Genomic DNA, 13,422 nt, shown 5'->3' with positions numbered 1-13,422 from the left:
TCTAATAAATTGGTTAGTCTCTAAGGTGCCACAAGTACTCCTTTTCTTTTTGTAAATTCTTTGATACAGCCTTAGCTTAAACGACGGTGATTTTTACCCATCAGTGTCACTAGACTGAGCCAAGTGACAACCCATATTAGCAGGAGGGCAATGAGTCAGGTCTGACTAAAGAAGTTAATTAAAGGTGGTTTTTGGAGGGGAGACACTTAGACAGTTTAATTTGTGTAGAGGCTGAACATCCACACGCCCACACAATATTAAGCATGTACTTTACACATGGTGAAGAACAACGTTTAAAGCAGTCAGGTTTTAGCACTCAAACTTTTCCTAGATGTTATATTCCCTTTGCCTTGTTCTTTATTTCCCCAATACATTTCCATGACAAGATGACTGAAAGTTCATAAAGACCTGCTGCTTCTTACAATTACAATAGTCTGTGCATTAGCAGACTATATATAATGGTGACCTTCAGCATAGTTTTTTTAAATAAAAAGCATACTGATTGTGGTTTAGTTGACACAACTACCTTCCCCCATCACATAAATGCAAGAGTCAAATTTGAAAAGCTGAAATTTCAAGCTAGAGGGAAGCAAGGAAATCAGAGCTCCAGATGTAATGGGACCATTCACTACATCCTCTCACATCTATTAACAGGATCCTCCTTTACACAACACATGTACAGTAGTAAGGAAAGTGTACTATATCCATCTTAAGTGTAAAACACTGTTAAAGACATGCATTTTAATATTTGTATTACAGTAGCAGCTCATTTTGCTGGACACTACAATAAAACAGTCACTGTCTTGAGTTTACAGTCCACTACCTATGGTGTATACATGTATACTGTATAATTTGTATACTATTGTAACACAAAGATGCAGAGAAGCAGACTTGTGAGAATCTTAACTCTGAATTTTTGTTTTTTTTGTGCAGCCACATCTCAACTGTCACAGCATCTAGATGTCATGCCAATAAGCACATTAGTGTTACTCATTGCTTTAATTTGTGGGCTTGCTATAACAGATGCTATGAACCAAGAAAGTTTGTTTTTTTTTAAATAAAGAGAAATACACTGTCTTCTGCATGAGCAACAATCAAAACCAAAACACATCTTTATTGCAACTTTCAATTCTCAAAACAGCCAAACGATTATCAAAATTTTTGAGTGAATTGAGGGAAAAGGGGAGGAGCAGTGGTGTTCATAAGTATAATCTTAGCCTAAAGGCTTGTCTTCATTAAAAAACATCTGGACCAGCGTAACTACAATGTAATCACCACTTCAAGTTTTCTGAAGAGACACAAACCTTTAGCGTCACCTACTGATGACTGGTGTCTTGTTTCTTCTTCACAATGATCACATCAAATATTTCCAGATACTTCACTGCCAAAAACTCAGTTTCAAAGGCTTTCTGGTCTCCTACCTGGTGAAAGTTCACCACTAATACTGGAAACAGGGAGACTAGTCAAATGGAAGGGAGGCCTCTACGGAAGGAGTCATGGACTTTGGAATCATCCGAGGAAGCTTCACGGGCAAACAGGCTGGTCTGCCAGGTAGGCTGTATCAAGGCAGTTCAGGGATCTTGTGCATTGGAGGGATAGCCTCCATACAATTGAAGTTAATTTCCAGATGAAACAATACCTAGCCAGGCACTCATCCCGCACTTATCACCGTGGTATCTAAGCTCCTTATAAGGGTAAGCACATTAAAGATTTCTTAAGTGCCTGATGGAATGAGCTAACTCATCTGCATTTTGCTTCCTACTAGGGACGCAATCCATTTTGTAACATCACCATTAATTGCTATGGAATTAGCACATACTGGCAACTTCAGTTGGAGTAAACTGTGAAGCAGCTCAGATGAACTTAAAGGAAAAAAAAATAACTTGTTTATTTCCACAGGCAACTGCCTCAAAATGCAAGATTAAAAAAAATAATTTACAGAAGACAGACAACTTTTCAGGAAACTGCTAAGACACCTTCCCCCCCAGAGGTTTGGCATCCAATTCTCCAGCAAAATGTGATAAAGCATCCCAGTTTCCACATTTACTCTCATTCTTACAGGAAGTCCAAAATATTAATAGTTGGCAGTCACTCCAGCCTTGCTAGGAGTCTGAAATTGTGCCTGCAGACATGTACAACAGACTAATGGGTTTGGGATTCTTTTGAAGAGAGGGGTTATACTACATTGTTATGAACCTCAAGATTTGAGGAGCTGACGATACAGTTTGTAACACCAGTATTTGCCAGCACAGCTACACAGAAAAGCCAAGACCCCTGTCGCCCTGGCATATTGTCAATGCCCAACAGACCATGAAAACAGGACTCCTACCATATTTTCACAGTAACTATAAGACAAAAGGAAGATTTTCTTCCACCAAGTATTTTAGTCTATTTACTTCCCCAACTCAACTATTCAATCCAACTCAACTATTCAATCCATCCCTCCACTCATGAAGAATTTAAGGCAGTACCCCTTTGAGACACTCCCACCCAGTCTTTCAGCACTAGAATGCCTCCCAGCCTCATGTTATTTTATGTGGCAGGGATCAGCAACCTTTGGCATGCGGCCTGCCAGGGCTACCCCTTGGTGGGCTGGTTTGGTTACCTGCCGCATCCACAGGTTCGGCCAATCGCAGCTCCCACTGGCCGCAGTTCGCCGTCCCAGGCCAATGGGGGCTGCGGGAAGCAGCGCGGGCCGAGGGACGTGCTGACCGCCACTTCCCACAGCCCCCATTGGCCTGGAGCAGGGAACGGCGAAACCTGTGGACGTGGCAGGTAAACAAACTGACCCGACCTGCCAGGGGGCTTACCCTGGCAGGCCGCAGGCCAAAGGTTGCTGAGCCCTGTTATATGGCTATATGTGGAGACGACTGTCTGCCAACATCTAACAGAGGGGTGGAGGTCGGAAAGAAACCACGGAGAGAGGGAGATTAAAGAACTAAATCATTCAAACAACATGTTTAATGCTACATTAACCACCAGAAGAATGTTTAACATGCAGTTACTGACCATCACCCTCTCTTTCTTGCACTTCTCCTCCCATTACCTAACAAAAGAAAAGCCAAAAGACTGCATTTAGTCAAGAGAGCAAGAAGTTGCCAGTTCCCTTCAAAATAAGTAGTTCTATAGATAAAACCAGGATTTTCTTCTAATTGAAAGAAAAATTCCCTCCAGTCAATGGGTCTGTCATTATTCTAGGGGAACTGTTACACTGGGTCAAGGGAAGGGGAATGTATTTTAGGGTTTTGCATACAGGGTCAGACAAAGCAATGGCAATCTGGTGAAGTCCCAGACTACCATGGGAATAGGGAAGAGCAGGATGTGCAGTTCTCCTGGTAAGGTTAGGAGGCCGGGTGGGCTTTCAGTTGCTGGAGGACTTGGAAAGTCTGGAGACACTCTCCAGCAAGCGAGTGATTCCTCTTCCTCGCATGGTGCCTGTTCTATATGGCGACGTCACTCCAGAGGGATGTTCACCTATGAAATTAACCAGTATATTTTGAAGTCAATCAGCATTTAAAACATTCATAACTCAAGAGATCTGCTGTCCTATGTCCCCTTGCTTCAGCTGCAAACTAGTGGGGCTGCACCGTTTGATTGACCTAACCAAGAGGCAGAGTCTTGGACTTTGAAATGCTGTCCTCAATGTACACCAAGTTCATCATTGACGTCCCTCTGGAAAAAGCTCAGGACTTTTAGTTTATGGTTTTAGTGCAGGGGTTGGATTAGGCAGCTCAAAGAACTGGTATTTTTCCCTGTTTGCCATCCTGTGCTCCAGAATCTAAATTTTCGTTTAAAATCCCTCCCCACTCCAGCCTGGTCTACACAAAGGATTGAATCAAGTCTAGTCACTGTTTTGACTGCCCTTACTCAAATCCCTAATGGGTACTGGTCTATTCTAGTTTCAATCAGTGGTAAATTGCAACACAGCAAGTCCTAGTTTATCCCATCTACACTAGGGGTTTGCATCAATGCAGCCACATCACAGGCTGGAAACAGGGCAAATGAGGTACACAAAGCCTAATTCTCTAGCCTTTATGGATGTAAAGGAAACCATCCTTAAAAGTGTGAACAGAGTGCTGAGACAGTGATGTCTGCTAGAGTTTGCAGATAGCTGACAGACCAGATCTGAGGGAGGAGTGAACGGCAGCTTTCATCCTGGGTGCAGACCCAAGCTGCAACATGCTATTGACAACTATCTTGCTGCTAATAGGATTCTTTAGGTTGGTATGGAAACTTAGTTTGATGGAAGCTTTTTGCCCTTTCACATTTTCTATGAGGTATTCAGATGTCTGAGCGTTTGTGTAAAGTTACAAGTTAAATGTAAATCTTCATCAGAGCAATCTTAAAATTGAGCATTTAAGGACAGAGAGCCTGGAAAGGCAAGAGTTAGGTTCTCCTACCAATGTCAGTCCACCCACATTGCACACAGCTATTGAACTTGAAAAGCGGCAACTGGTCCACTGCCTGTTGCTCCAAGCAAACCACTGCCTTTAGTGGGATTATACGGAGCTAGAGCAGAATTTGGCACAGTACATGCTGTACATGTGGGTTAATACTGCCAAGAGTATTTATAAAAAGGAAAAGTTCTCAGTTGTTTTGCTTTTCTTTTACTGATTTAATAAAAATAACCAAAAAAGTTTAAAGAAATCCCTTCTTTGTGAGCTAAGTAAAGAGTGTTTGCTCCAACTCCACAATACTGCAACTTGAAATGTAGCAAGACTGTATATGAAGTAAAAAAGATTTTAAACAAAGACTATTTAAATTGTTTTTCTTGCAAACTCACAGCTACTAGCCCTCACTGAAGACTAGCCATGATCTGACATTTCAGATACCCTTGTACAAATGTCATACTTTGTGGCTTAGGAAGAAGATCTGTTTCCCTTGCTCACTTAACTCAGAAGTACCTGAGCAGATGCATTTTCCATAAAATAAATGTTATCTTTGGGCTCTGACCAACTAAACAATGTTTTAGCCCCCAAAAGGCAGACTTTCAAGGAGTCCAGTTTATAATGGAAGTCACATTGCAACAAGTATTCATTGAGTTTGTATGTACTGTACTTTTTATACAACAGGATGTGTTGGGAAGACAACCCTACCCCAAATACCCACAGGAAGTCCTCTCTCAACCCTGGTGTATGCTGAGAGAAAGAAGAGCTGCAGGAAGCTGGAGGTAACAGCACACGAGGAGTGTTGAACACAATGAATTGGAGGAGTCCTTTTTGGCTCTGGGAATTCTTTCCAGTAAAACTGGCACTGGCTTATCTGGTTAAGGTCAGACATTAGGAGTTCAATCAAATCTACAACTGTATACATGAATGAGCTGAAGCTGTACCACCCAAGGGAGGTATTGTGACGATCTGGCCATTTACTGTATCCAGAGACGAGGTGGGCAGAGGACGACAGCGCCACAGTCATCTGATAAAGACCTTATTCTCATTCTTTCCTTTCGCAAATCTGAAAGTCTCAAACTCACCAGCAGAAGAGGCAGCACCTTGTTTCTGAACTGGAGAACTGAAGTATCGATTACAACCAGGATTCTGAGCCCTCAGCTTCTGTAGCAGAAAAAATTCAAACCCCCTTTTCAGAACAGACAAGTGTTCTCTTTCACATAGCATCCACCACACCTACTCACGATACCCAAGGGTGCTGGGTAAAGATTTAGGCAAGACAGAATATCTGGCTGCCTATTTGCATAGGATTTAAACAGGTTAATTCTCCCTGCCTCTTATTCTAGAAGAATCATTTGTGCCGGCATATTTTGGAGGACCTCATAGTCAGATCAGAGCTTTTGTAGCAAAGGGTTGGGACAAACTTCAGAAAGATGTCTAGTCAGCTAGTGGAGAACTTTCCTGGTTGGCTTTCCAAATATCCGTTGTGCATTATGAACAAGGATGTCACCGGCTGTAAAAGTGAATATAGCCAATCTGACACTGGAAGGTCAACTCCACTGCCCCAGGAAGAAACCAGGCCCCCTTCAGGAAAAGAGCAGTCATAGCAGCCTAAATAATTCAGCACAAATTCAAAGAAGATGACCTGGAAACGTCCAGCATCCAGTACCACCATCTTGGGATTTATGTTGTTGCTGGACTCATAGTCTTGCAGAGGTAGGTGAGCTGTTGTGAGCGAGACTCCATACACGCCTGCAAGAGTGTTACTGATGCAATAACTACATTGAGCAAAGGAAAAAAAAGAGTTCTGATAAGAATTCTGTACTGTATTTCTTATATACAAAGGCAGCATAGCCCCACCCCTCTTTACAGTGAAAGACATACAGAAGGAATAGCTGCTATCACCAATACTTTGAGGTGGGGGGGGAGGGAAGGTAAGATATGAGGACTACATCCTATCATCCTTTCATCCAGAAAAAGGCCAATCTTCTTTAAAAATTATACATGAAGCTACAAGAATCACTGCCCCCATCACCCAGGATGAAACATGACTGTTTAATGGTGCACTGCATTATTAAATCAGTTTGAACAGGAAGACTGCTACTATATCCAATTGTTGGGGAGATAATGCAATTATTTAAATATTTAAAATTTAAATATTTGCCTAAATTACCCCTACTTTTACTTCCAAAAAGCACAGCGCCTTTCTATTTGGCCCTGCTTCCTCCCTGCGGAGAAATGTTTGGGTGGGGATGGGGAGGAAGAGGGTGCAAGTGGTGACACCAGGTGCTCTGTGCATCCAGGTCAGTTTCCCCATGTGAGCTGTGTAAGGGGTGGGCAGGAGAGCAGCTCCTGATGCCTCTCAGCACAGCCCAGGTGGGGAAACTGAGCTGGACACACAGGGCGCCTGGTGTTGCTACTTGCCCCCACCCCCAGCCTCCTAGGGGGCATGGAGGAACATCTGGGGTGGCGAACGGTGACGCGAGGGCCTTGGTGCTTCCCGGTCGGTATTCCCACCTGGGCTGCGCAAGGGGAAGGCAGGAGAGCAGTTCTTGATGCCTCACAGCATAGCTCCAGCTAGGGGCCTTTTCAATTTTACTAGCCTATACAATAAGAGACTTGAACCAGAAACACAGGCATCTAGACATCGGAGCCACTTTCTAATCAGCGCCGCTAACATTGTAGCAAATGAACACAAGATCTGAGCTGCTTCCCAAGGGTCTGCGCAGTTACTGCATTGACTGTGTCAAGCCCAGGTGAGTGATAGAGTGAACAGGAAAAGTTAAATATGAGTGGAATGTGCTTAGGCAGATGGGCAAAGGGGACAGGCTTTACCAATGGATTTGTTTGATGTGTGCATTGCACATTTACGTATCTCTAAAACCAGGGAGACATAATTCATAGTTACATGAAAGTACTTATTTCTGTTTAGTCAAGAATTTGTTTTTATGTAAATGTTAATTTTTAAAGTGGCAGCTTGTAAATGTGGCAAATAATTAAGTCAAAACAAAACATTAAGGGTGATTAAATACTGAATGTAAACTGTATTTGCGATTTCAAATACACTAATTTAAGAACCACTAACAATTGATAAATCCAGAAGTTAGACCTATACCTATTAACAGTATTAAGCCCCTTGCCCCCCACAAATATAGAAGTCAAACTCCGTCTATGCAGGCACTGATACCATGGGGTAACATTATATTATGATCATGTTGCTAATATTCAGATTACAGAAAAGAATAAGAGACACTAACGAAGAAATACCTACAGAGATAAGGAAGCCATTAGAAAAAGACAACTTGGGAACAACTTTCCTCAGAGGAGAAGAGAAGCCAGATGCACAGGGCTAGAGAGTCCAGAAGCTAAGGATTGTCTGCAACATATCAGACATATCCCCTTCACAGTACTCACGCAGTTTTCTTGCAGGATGCTAAAGCACAGAACAGGATATCATTCTCTTCATGCCACTTGCACCTAAGTGCAGATTGAAATTCTTCTGAGTTCATAATAGAAACAAAACTACACCCTTAATTTAGATGGATATAATTAATCTAGTTGGATTAGAAACCTGTTGGCTGATGCTAACCTCCCTTTCTCCTAGTCAGTGTAATTAAAATCAGACCTAGAAAACTCCTGGCACAGTCTTGGTGCCCAAAAGTAACATAGGTTAAATTTTAAAAAGGGACCATGTCACATAACTAAATGTAAACTTAGGGACCCAAGCTAACAGGTTGTAGTTTTATAAAACCTCATAGACATTTTCTCTTTCTTCTTAAAAAAGAAAAGAAGAGTGGAATTTAAGGAAAACCATCCACTTGAAGTCTTTTTAATTTTAAAGACTTAAAAGTAGTTTTTTGGTACTATACCTGTTTCTCTTTCCCGCCCCCGCCCCTTTTATTTTTTAAGGACAGTTTCTTTTTCCTGTTGGTGTGTGAATGACTCACACAAACAGGTGGAAATGACTATACAAAGGAAACAGTGACACTGACTATACAGAGTGCCATCAAAACTCTCAAAACCAGACAGATATTTCTCTCCTATAATCTTAGAGTTATAAAGTTTACAGTCTTAGTTGTTACCTATAACAATAGCACGTAAAATGTCAGAAGTAAATTAACAGTGTCACTTTAAACTTCCCCTGCAGCATCTGCAGCCCAGATGTTGCAGCACTGTGCTAGTGCATGAGAACCTGAAAGTGAAACTAAGGAGCCTATCTTTGCTGTCCATGATACACATTCAGAAAATGAACGTAAGGCAAGAAATATACTACAACTGAATCTTATTCAAATATAAGGTGTTTTGCTCAGATATATCCATGAAAACCCAGTGAAGTCAATGGATTTTCATGGATGAAACAAAAGAACCTGGCTCTGATTTCTAATCTAAGCACCTCTATTAAAATAAACAAAAACTATTCTGACAGACAGAAATGGATGTACAGTCCAGCAGTATAATTCCGATAATTTTCCTGTATTTTAATTTATGGGGTACAAATAAAAACATCTGACTACTATAATTCAATGGATTATTAATGAAGCAAACATTCTTCCAAACCTTTTCTTAGTGCAATTTTAATGGATTTGTGAACTTCAAAGAAGCAAAGATATTCGTATTTTGAGATTCTCTCTTTCAAACACAAGCACATGGAAGTATTCTCACCTCACCCCTTTCCACTCTCAAGTCAAACCCACAAGCCTCTGCTTCACAGCCTTCAAATCTATGCTTATACTTGAAAATTCAGAGACATACTGTCCAAGAGCGCATTTCCTTCAGCCACATCTGAGCTATGATCCAAGGAGGACCAGCCTTAATGATGAGACTAGAGTTTTCAGCTAACCTAACATTGAAGTAAGAAAGGTGTATGTGTGCAGGGCACTGAGGGACAGTTTAAAGCATCTGGCTAACAGATAGTTACCACTATAACATCTCCCTGTTCAGGAAATAAGGAAATAAGCCAATGCCATACCTAGTGTTACTGCAGTAATCCCACATGAAGACATCCAGCAGGTTGCGCACCCAGGTCTTGGAAGGCTCCTTTCCAAGTTTCCGCTGGTACAGTTCCACCACCAGGTTTTCCACACTGAGAAGCTCCAGCTGGTTCTCAGTGCCTGTTATTCAGAGAAGGCCGAGTCAAGAAGAGGAGAAGGAATGGCAGAAACTTTGACAAATATAGGTGGGACAGAGGAGACGCTGCCGAGATACTAAGACTCCTTGCAGTCTTAAAAAATTTACTTCTCACCTGCTTCCTTAGCCATCCATTTCAGACACCAGTTGACTCTGTACCAATCATCAGACTAGAGAGAAAAACGTTTCACTGTCACATGCTCCAGAACACAACTACAGGTATGGAGTGGAGTTTAGTTATTGCCCCCCGCCGTTCCTAAACCATCTTCTCCAGCTACTTTAGTTCTTGGACAAAGCCACTGTCACTCTTCCTGAAAGTTTTCCCTGAGTCTCAAAAGAAGTCTCCGCCTGGGGGTGCAGGCTCTGGGGTGGGGCTCAGGATGAGAGGTTTGGGGTGCAGGAGGGGGCTCCGGGCAGGGGCCAAGGGGTTTAGAGTGCAGGAGGAGGCTCAGGGCTGGGACAGAGGGGTGGGGTGCTGGAGGAGGTTCAGGGTGCAGGCTCCAGGAGGGAGTTTGGGTGCGGGAGGGGGCTCAGGGCTGGGGATTAGGGTACAGAAGGGGGTGCGGGCTCTGGGAGGCAATTAGGGTGCGGGAGGGGGTTCCAATCTGGGGCTAGGGGTTCAGGCTGTGGGCTCCGACCGGGCAGCGCTTACCTCAGGTGGCTCCTGGTCAGTGGCGCAGTGGGTCTAAGGCAGGCTCCCTGCCTGCCCTGGCTTTACTCTGCTCCCAGAAGCAGCTGGCATGTCCAGCCCCTAGGTGGAGGCATGGCCAGGAGGCTTTGCACTGTGAATGCGGCCCGCCCCCGCAGCTCCCATTGGCCACAGTTCCCAGCCAATGGGAGCTGTGGAACCAGCGCTGGGGGGCAGCATGCAGAGCTTCCCTGATTGCCCCTGCGTCTAAGGGCTGCAGGGACATGCCAGCCGCTTCCGGGAGCTGCGCGGAGCTGACCGGACTTTTAATGGCCTTCCCCCCACAGCGGGCTGAGCTGGTGCTTGTGGCTCCACCCCCACGGGGGGCACTGAGGCTTGGGGCTTCCAGCCCGCGGCACAGAGACTTGCCGCAGGCTGGATTAAATTAAGCAGTGGGCCAAAGATTCCCCACCCATACTATAAAGCAGGGGTGGGCAAACTACGGCCCATAGGCCGGATCCGGCCCATCAGGGCTTTGGATCTGGCCTGCAGGATTGCCACCCCTGTGGCGCCGCGGACCCTGCACCGCTCCCGGAAGTGGCCGGCACCACATCCCTGCAGCCCCTCACCTGCAGGCACCGCCCCTTGCAGCTCCCATTGGCCAGGAACAGGGAACTGCAGCCAATGGGAGCTTCGGGGGAGGTACCCGCAGGCAAAGGCAGCACGCGCAGCCCTCTGCCCCCCACAGGGGCCACAGGGAAATGGTGCCGGCCACTTCCAGGAGAGGCACGGGGCTAGGGCAGGCAGGGAGCCTGCACCCCAACCCCCTGCCCTGAACCCCCTGCCACACCCCACATCCTTCCTGCACCCCCAACCCTGAGCCTCCTCCTGCACCCCACCCTCCTCCTGCACCCCACATCCCTCCTGTACCTCAGTCTCCTGCCCTGAGCTCCCAACCCCCTGCCCTGAGCCCCCGCCGCACCCCGCATCCCTCCTGCACCCCAACCCCCTGCCCCGAGTTCCCAACCCCCTGCTCTGAGCCCCCTCCCACACTCCGCACCCCTTTCTGCATGCCTGCCTTGAGCCCCCTCCCGCACGCTGCACCCCTCCTGCACTCCAACCCCTTTCCCTGAGCCCCTTCCTGCACACTACACCCCCTCCCACACTCCCTCCTGCACCAGTCCTACATTCATGGCCCTGCATGCAATTTCCCCATCCAGATGTGGCCCTCGGGCCAAAAAGCTTGCATACCCCTGCTATAAAGGCTTCTTTTGGCAACTACAATAGGACTGTGTGTTTTGAAGGGCTGCCCTAACTTGGACGGGGCTGGATTCTACCTTGCAGTACACAGGTGGCCATCTGCTGCAGTTTGGCTGAACAAACGCGTAAAGTTCACGTAACACAACAGGGTGACCAGCATTTGAGAGCTCAAAACCAGAGATGGGGATCTTGTGAGTGGCATCACCTAATAGAGGTTAATGAGGAGAGAGAAAAATGGGATATGAGCAGTCCATTTTTTAAAATTTTTTTAAATTTTTTAAAGAAACGCACTGCTTTCTCCATTCCCAGTCCTACCTACCATCCACAGGTAAAATCTGCAAGATTCATGCACCCACCAGAACCTCACCTTTAACATGCACCTACTTATTTTCCCCAAAGATCTGGGATGATCTGAGGTGAGAGCCCTACGCTGCTTTAAAGAGAGAGTTACCCAAGTATTTTGATAAAGGGAGGCAGGAGCTGTGTCCATTAGCAGTGTGTGTAGGGACAGGAAGTCCACTAACTGGAATCTATAAACACTGCTCAAATGGTAATATAAGGGAAAGGTAAAAACAATGCAGTAGAAGTTAAAATAGTACAGAGGGCCAACCGACAGGGTTGTAGGAATACTTTACTTGCTGAATGTCAATGCTGCATGGAGAAGTATTAGGTTTGTATTTCTAGAGGTTCCTCTTTAATAATGATACTTTATATTAGCATCTTCCAGTTTGGGGAAAAAACAAGGTTCCAGTGTATTTTTTTTATCCATTTATTTATTTTTTACAAACTATGCGCACACACACGGGGGAGATGCTTTACCCACCACCGAAAGACAGCCACCTCAGAGATGGAAACGACAGCTACGAAACATCATGCACTGAAGTTACACAGTCGTTTAGGACAGAAATACTGAAGCTAACTGGAATTCCGTGTGGGAGGGCAGATCATAGCCAACAGAACATGATTACCCACAATGGACGTTTGGGTAAGACACCATCATTAATTAGAAGTGTCAGAGGTTCTTTAATGACTAGTTATTCACAAAGAAGAGTTTATGGTCTATGGAAGACACAGCATTAAGAAATCCCTCAGGCAGTTTGCTCTAGTGCCCATCTCTCTCTTGGACGCAAGATGCATAGTTCTTAGAGAAGCATCACTTCTCACAAGCAAGGCAAACGTTTAAAGGACTGGTGTACACAAGCCAATGAAACTTCCAAACCCTGTATCCCACCCCTTTCCTCCTCCAATACTCACTTGCTGCTTGACAATGAAACCGAAAGCCACGTGGCACCACTCCTGCAAGAGGGCAGAGAGAATACACATTATCAAGCAAGAAACAGATATACAAACTCTAAATAATGAACAATACCTCGTTGTGCTATAAGAGCAGCCATACTGGGTCAGACTAAAGGTTCATCTAGCCCAGTATCCTGTCTTCCGACAGTGACCAATGCCCCAGAGGGAATGAACAGAACAGGTAATCATCAAGTGATCCACCCCTTGCCACCCATTCCCAGCTTCAGGTAAACAGAGGCTAGGGACACATCCCTGCCCATCCTGGCTAATAGCCACTGATGGACTTATCTTCCATGAATATATCTAGTTCTTTTTTGAATCCTGTTATAGTCCTGGCCTTCACAACATCCTCTGGCAAGGAGTTCCACAGGTTCTCCGTGCGTTGTATGAAAAAATACTTCCTTTAGTTTGTTTTAAACCTGCTGCCTATTAATTTCATTTAGTGACCCCTAGTTCTTATGTTATGAGAAGGAGTAAATAACACTTCCTTATTTACTTTCTCCACACCAGTCATGATTTTATGGACCTCTATCAGATCCCCCCTTAGTCGTCTCTTTTCCAGGCGGAAAAGTCCCCGTTTTATTAATCTCTCCTCATATGGAAGACGTTCCATACCCCTAATAATTTTTGTTGCCCTTTTCTGAACCTTTTCCAATTCCAATATATGTTTTTTGAGATGGGCGACCACACCTGCATGTAGTATTCAAGATGTGGGCATACCAT

General features: G+C 44.8%; 1 protein-coding gene across 7 annotated transcripts in view; it reads right to left on the bottom strand.

Annotated features, from left to right (window-relative positions):
* The window catches only part of STYXL2 (serine/threonine/tyrosine interacting like 2), a 122,015-nt gene that overhangs the window by 96,692 nt on the left and 11,901 nt on the right, over positions 1–13,422 (bottom strand). For 6 of the 7 annotated variants that reach the window (XR_012154161.1, XR_012154159.1, XR_012154157.1 and 3 more), the window contains exons 5-8: positions 12,658–12,699; positions 11,481–11,608; positions 9,631–9,685; positions 9,358–9,499 (exon numbers count right to left, since the gene is read on the bottom strand). Coding sequence is in view for 4 of the 7 variants with exons in the window: in XM_073304744.1 (XP_073160845.1) it covers positions 9,358–9,499; positions 9,631–9,685; positions 11,481–11,608; positions 12,658–12,699 (367 nt within the window). In the remaining 3 variants the exon portion in view is untranslated. Of the gene's footprint in view, positions 1–9,357; positions 9,500–9,630; positions 9,686–11,480; positions 11,609–12,657; positions 12,700–13,422 lie in introns of those variants that run through there. The other variant, XM_073304751.1, reaches the window with a different exon arrangement.

This window comes from Lepidochelys kempii, chromosome 1 (assembly GCF_965140265.1).
Source record: "Lepidochelys kempii isolate rLepKem1 chromosome 1, rLepKem1.hap2, whole genome shotgun sequence".
Taxonomy (NCBI): domain Eukaryota; kingdom Metazoa; phylum Chordata; order Testudines; family Cheloniidae; genus Lepidochelys; species Lepidochelys kempii.
This window is presented reverse-complemented; position numbering and strand designations above follow the sequence as displayed.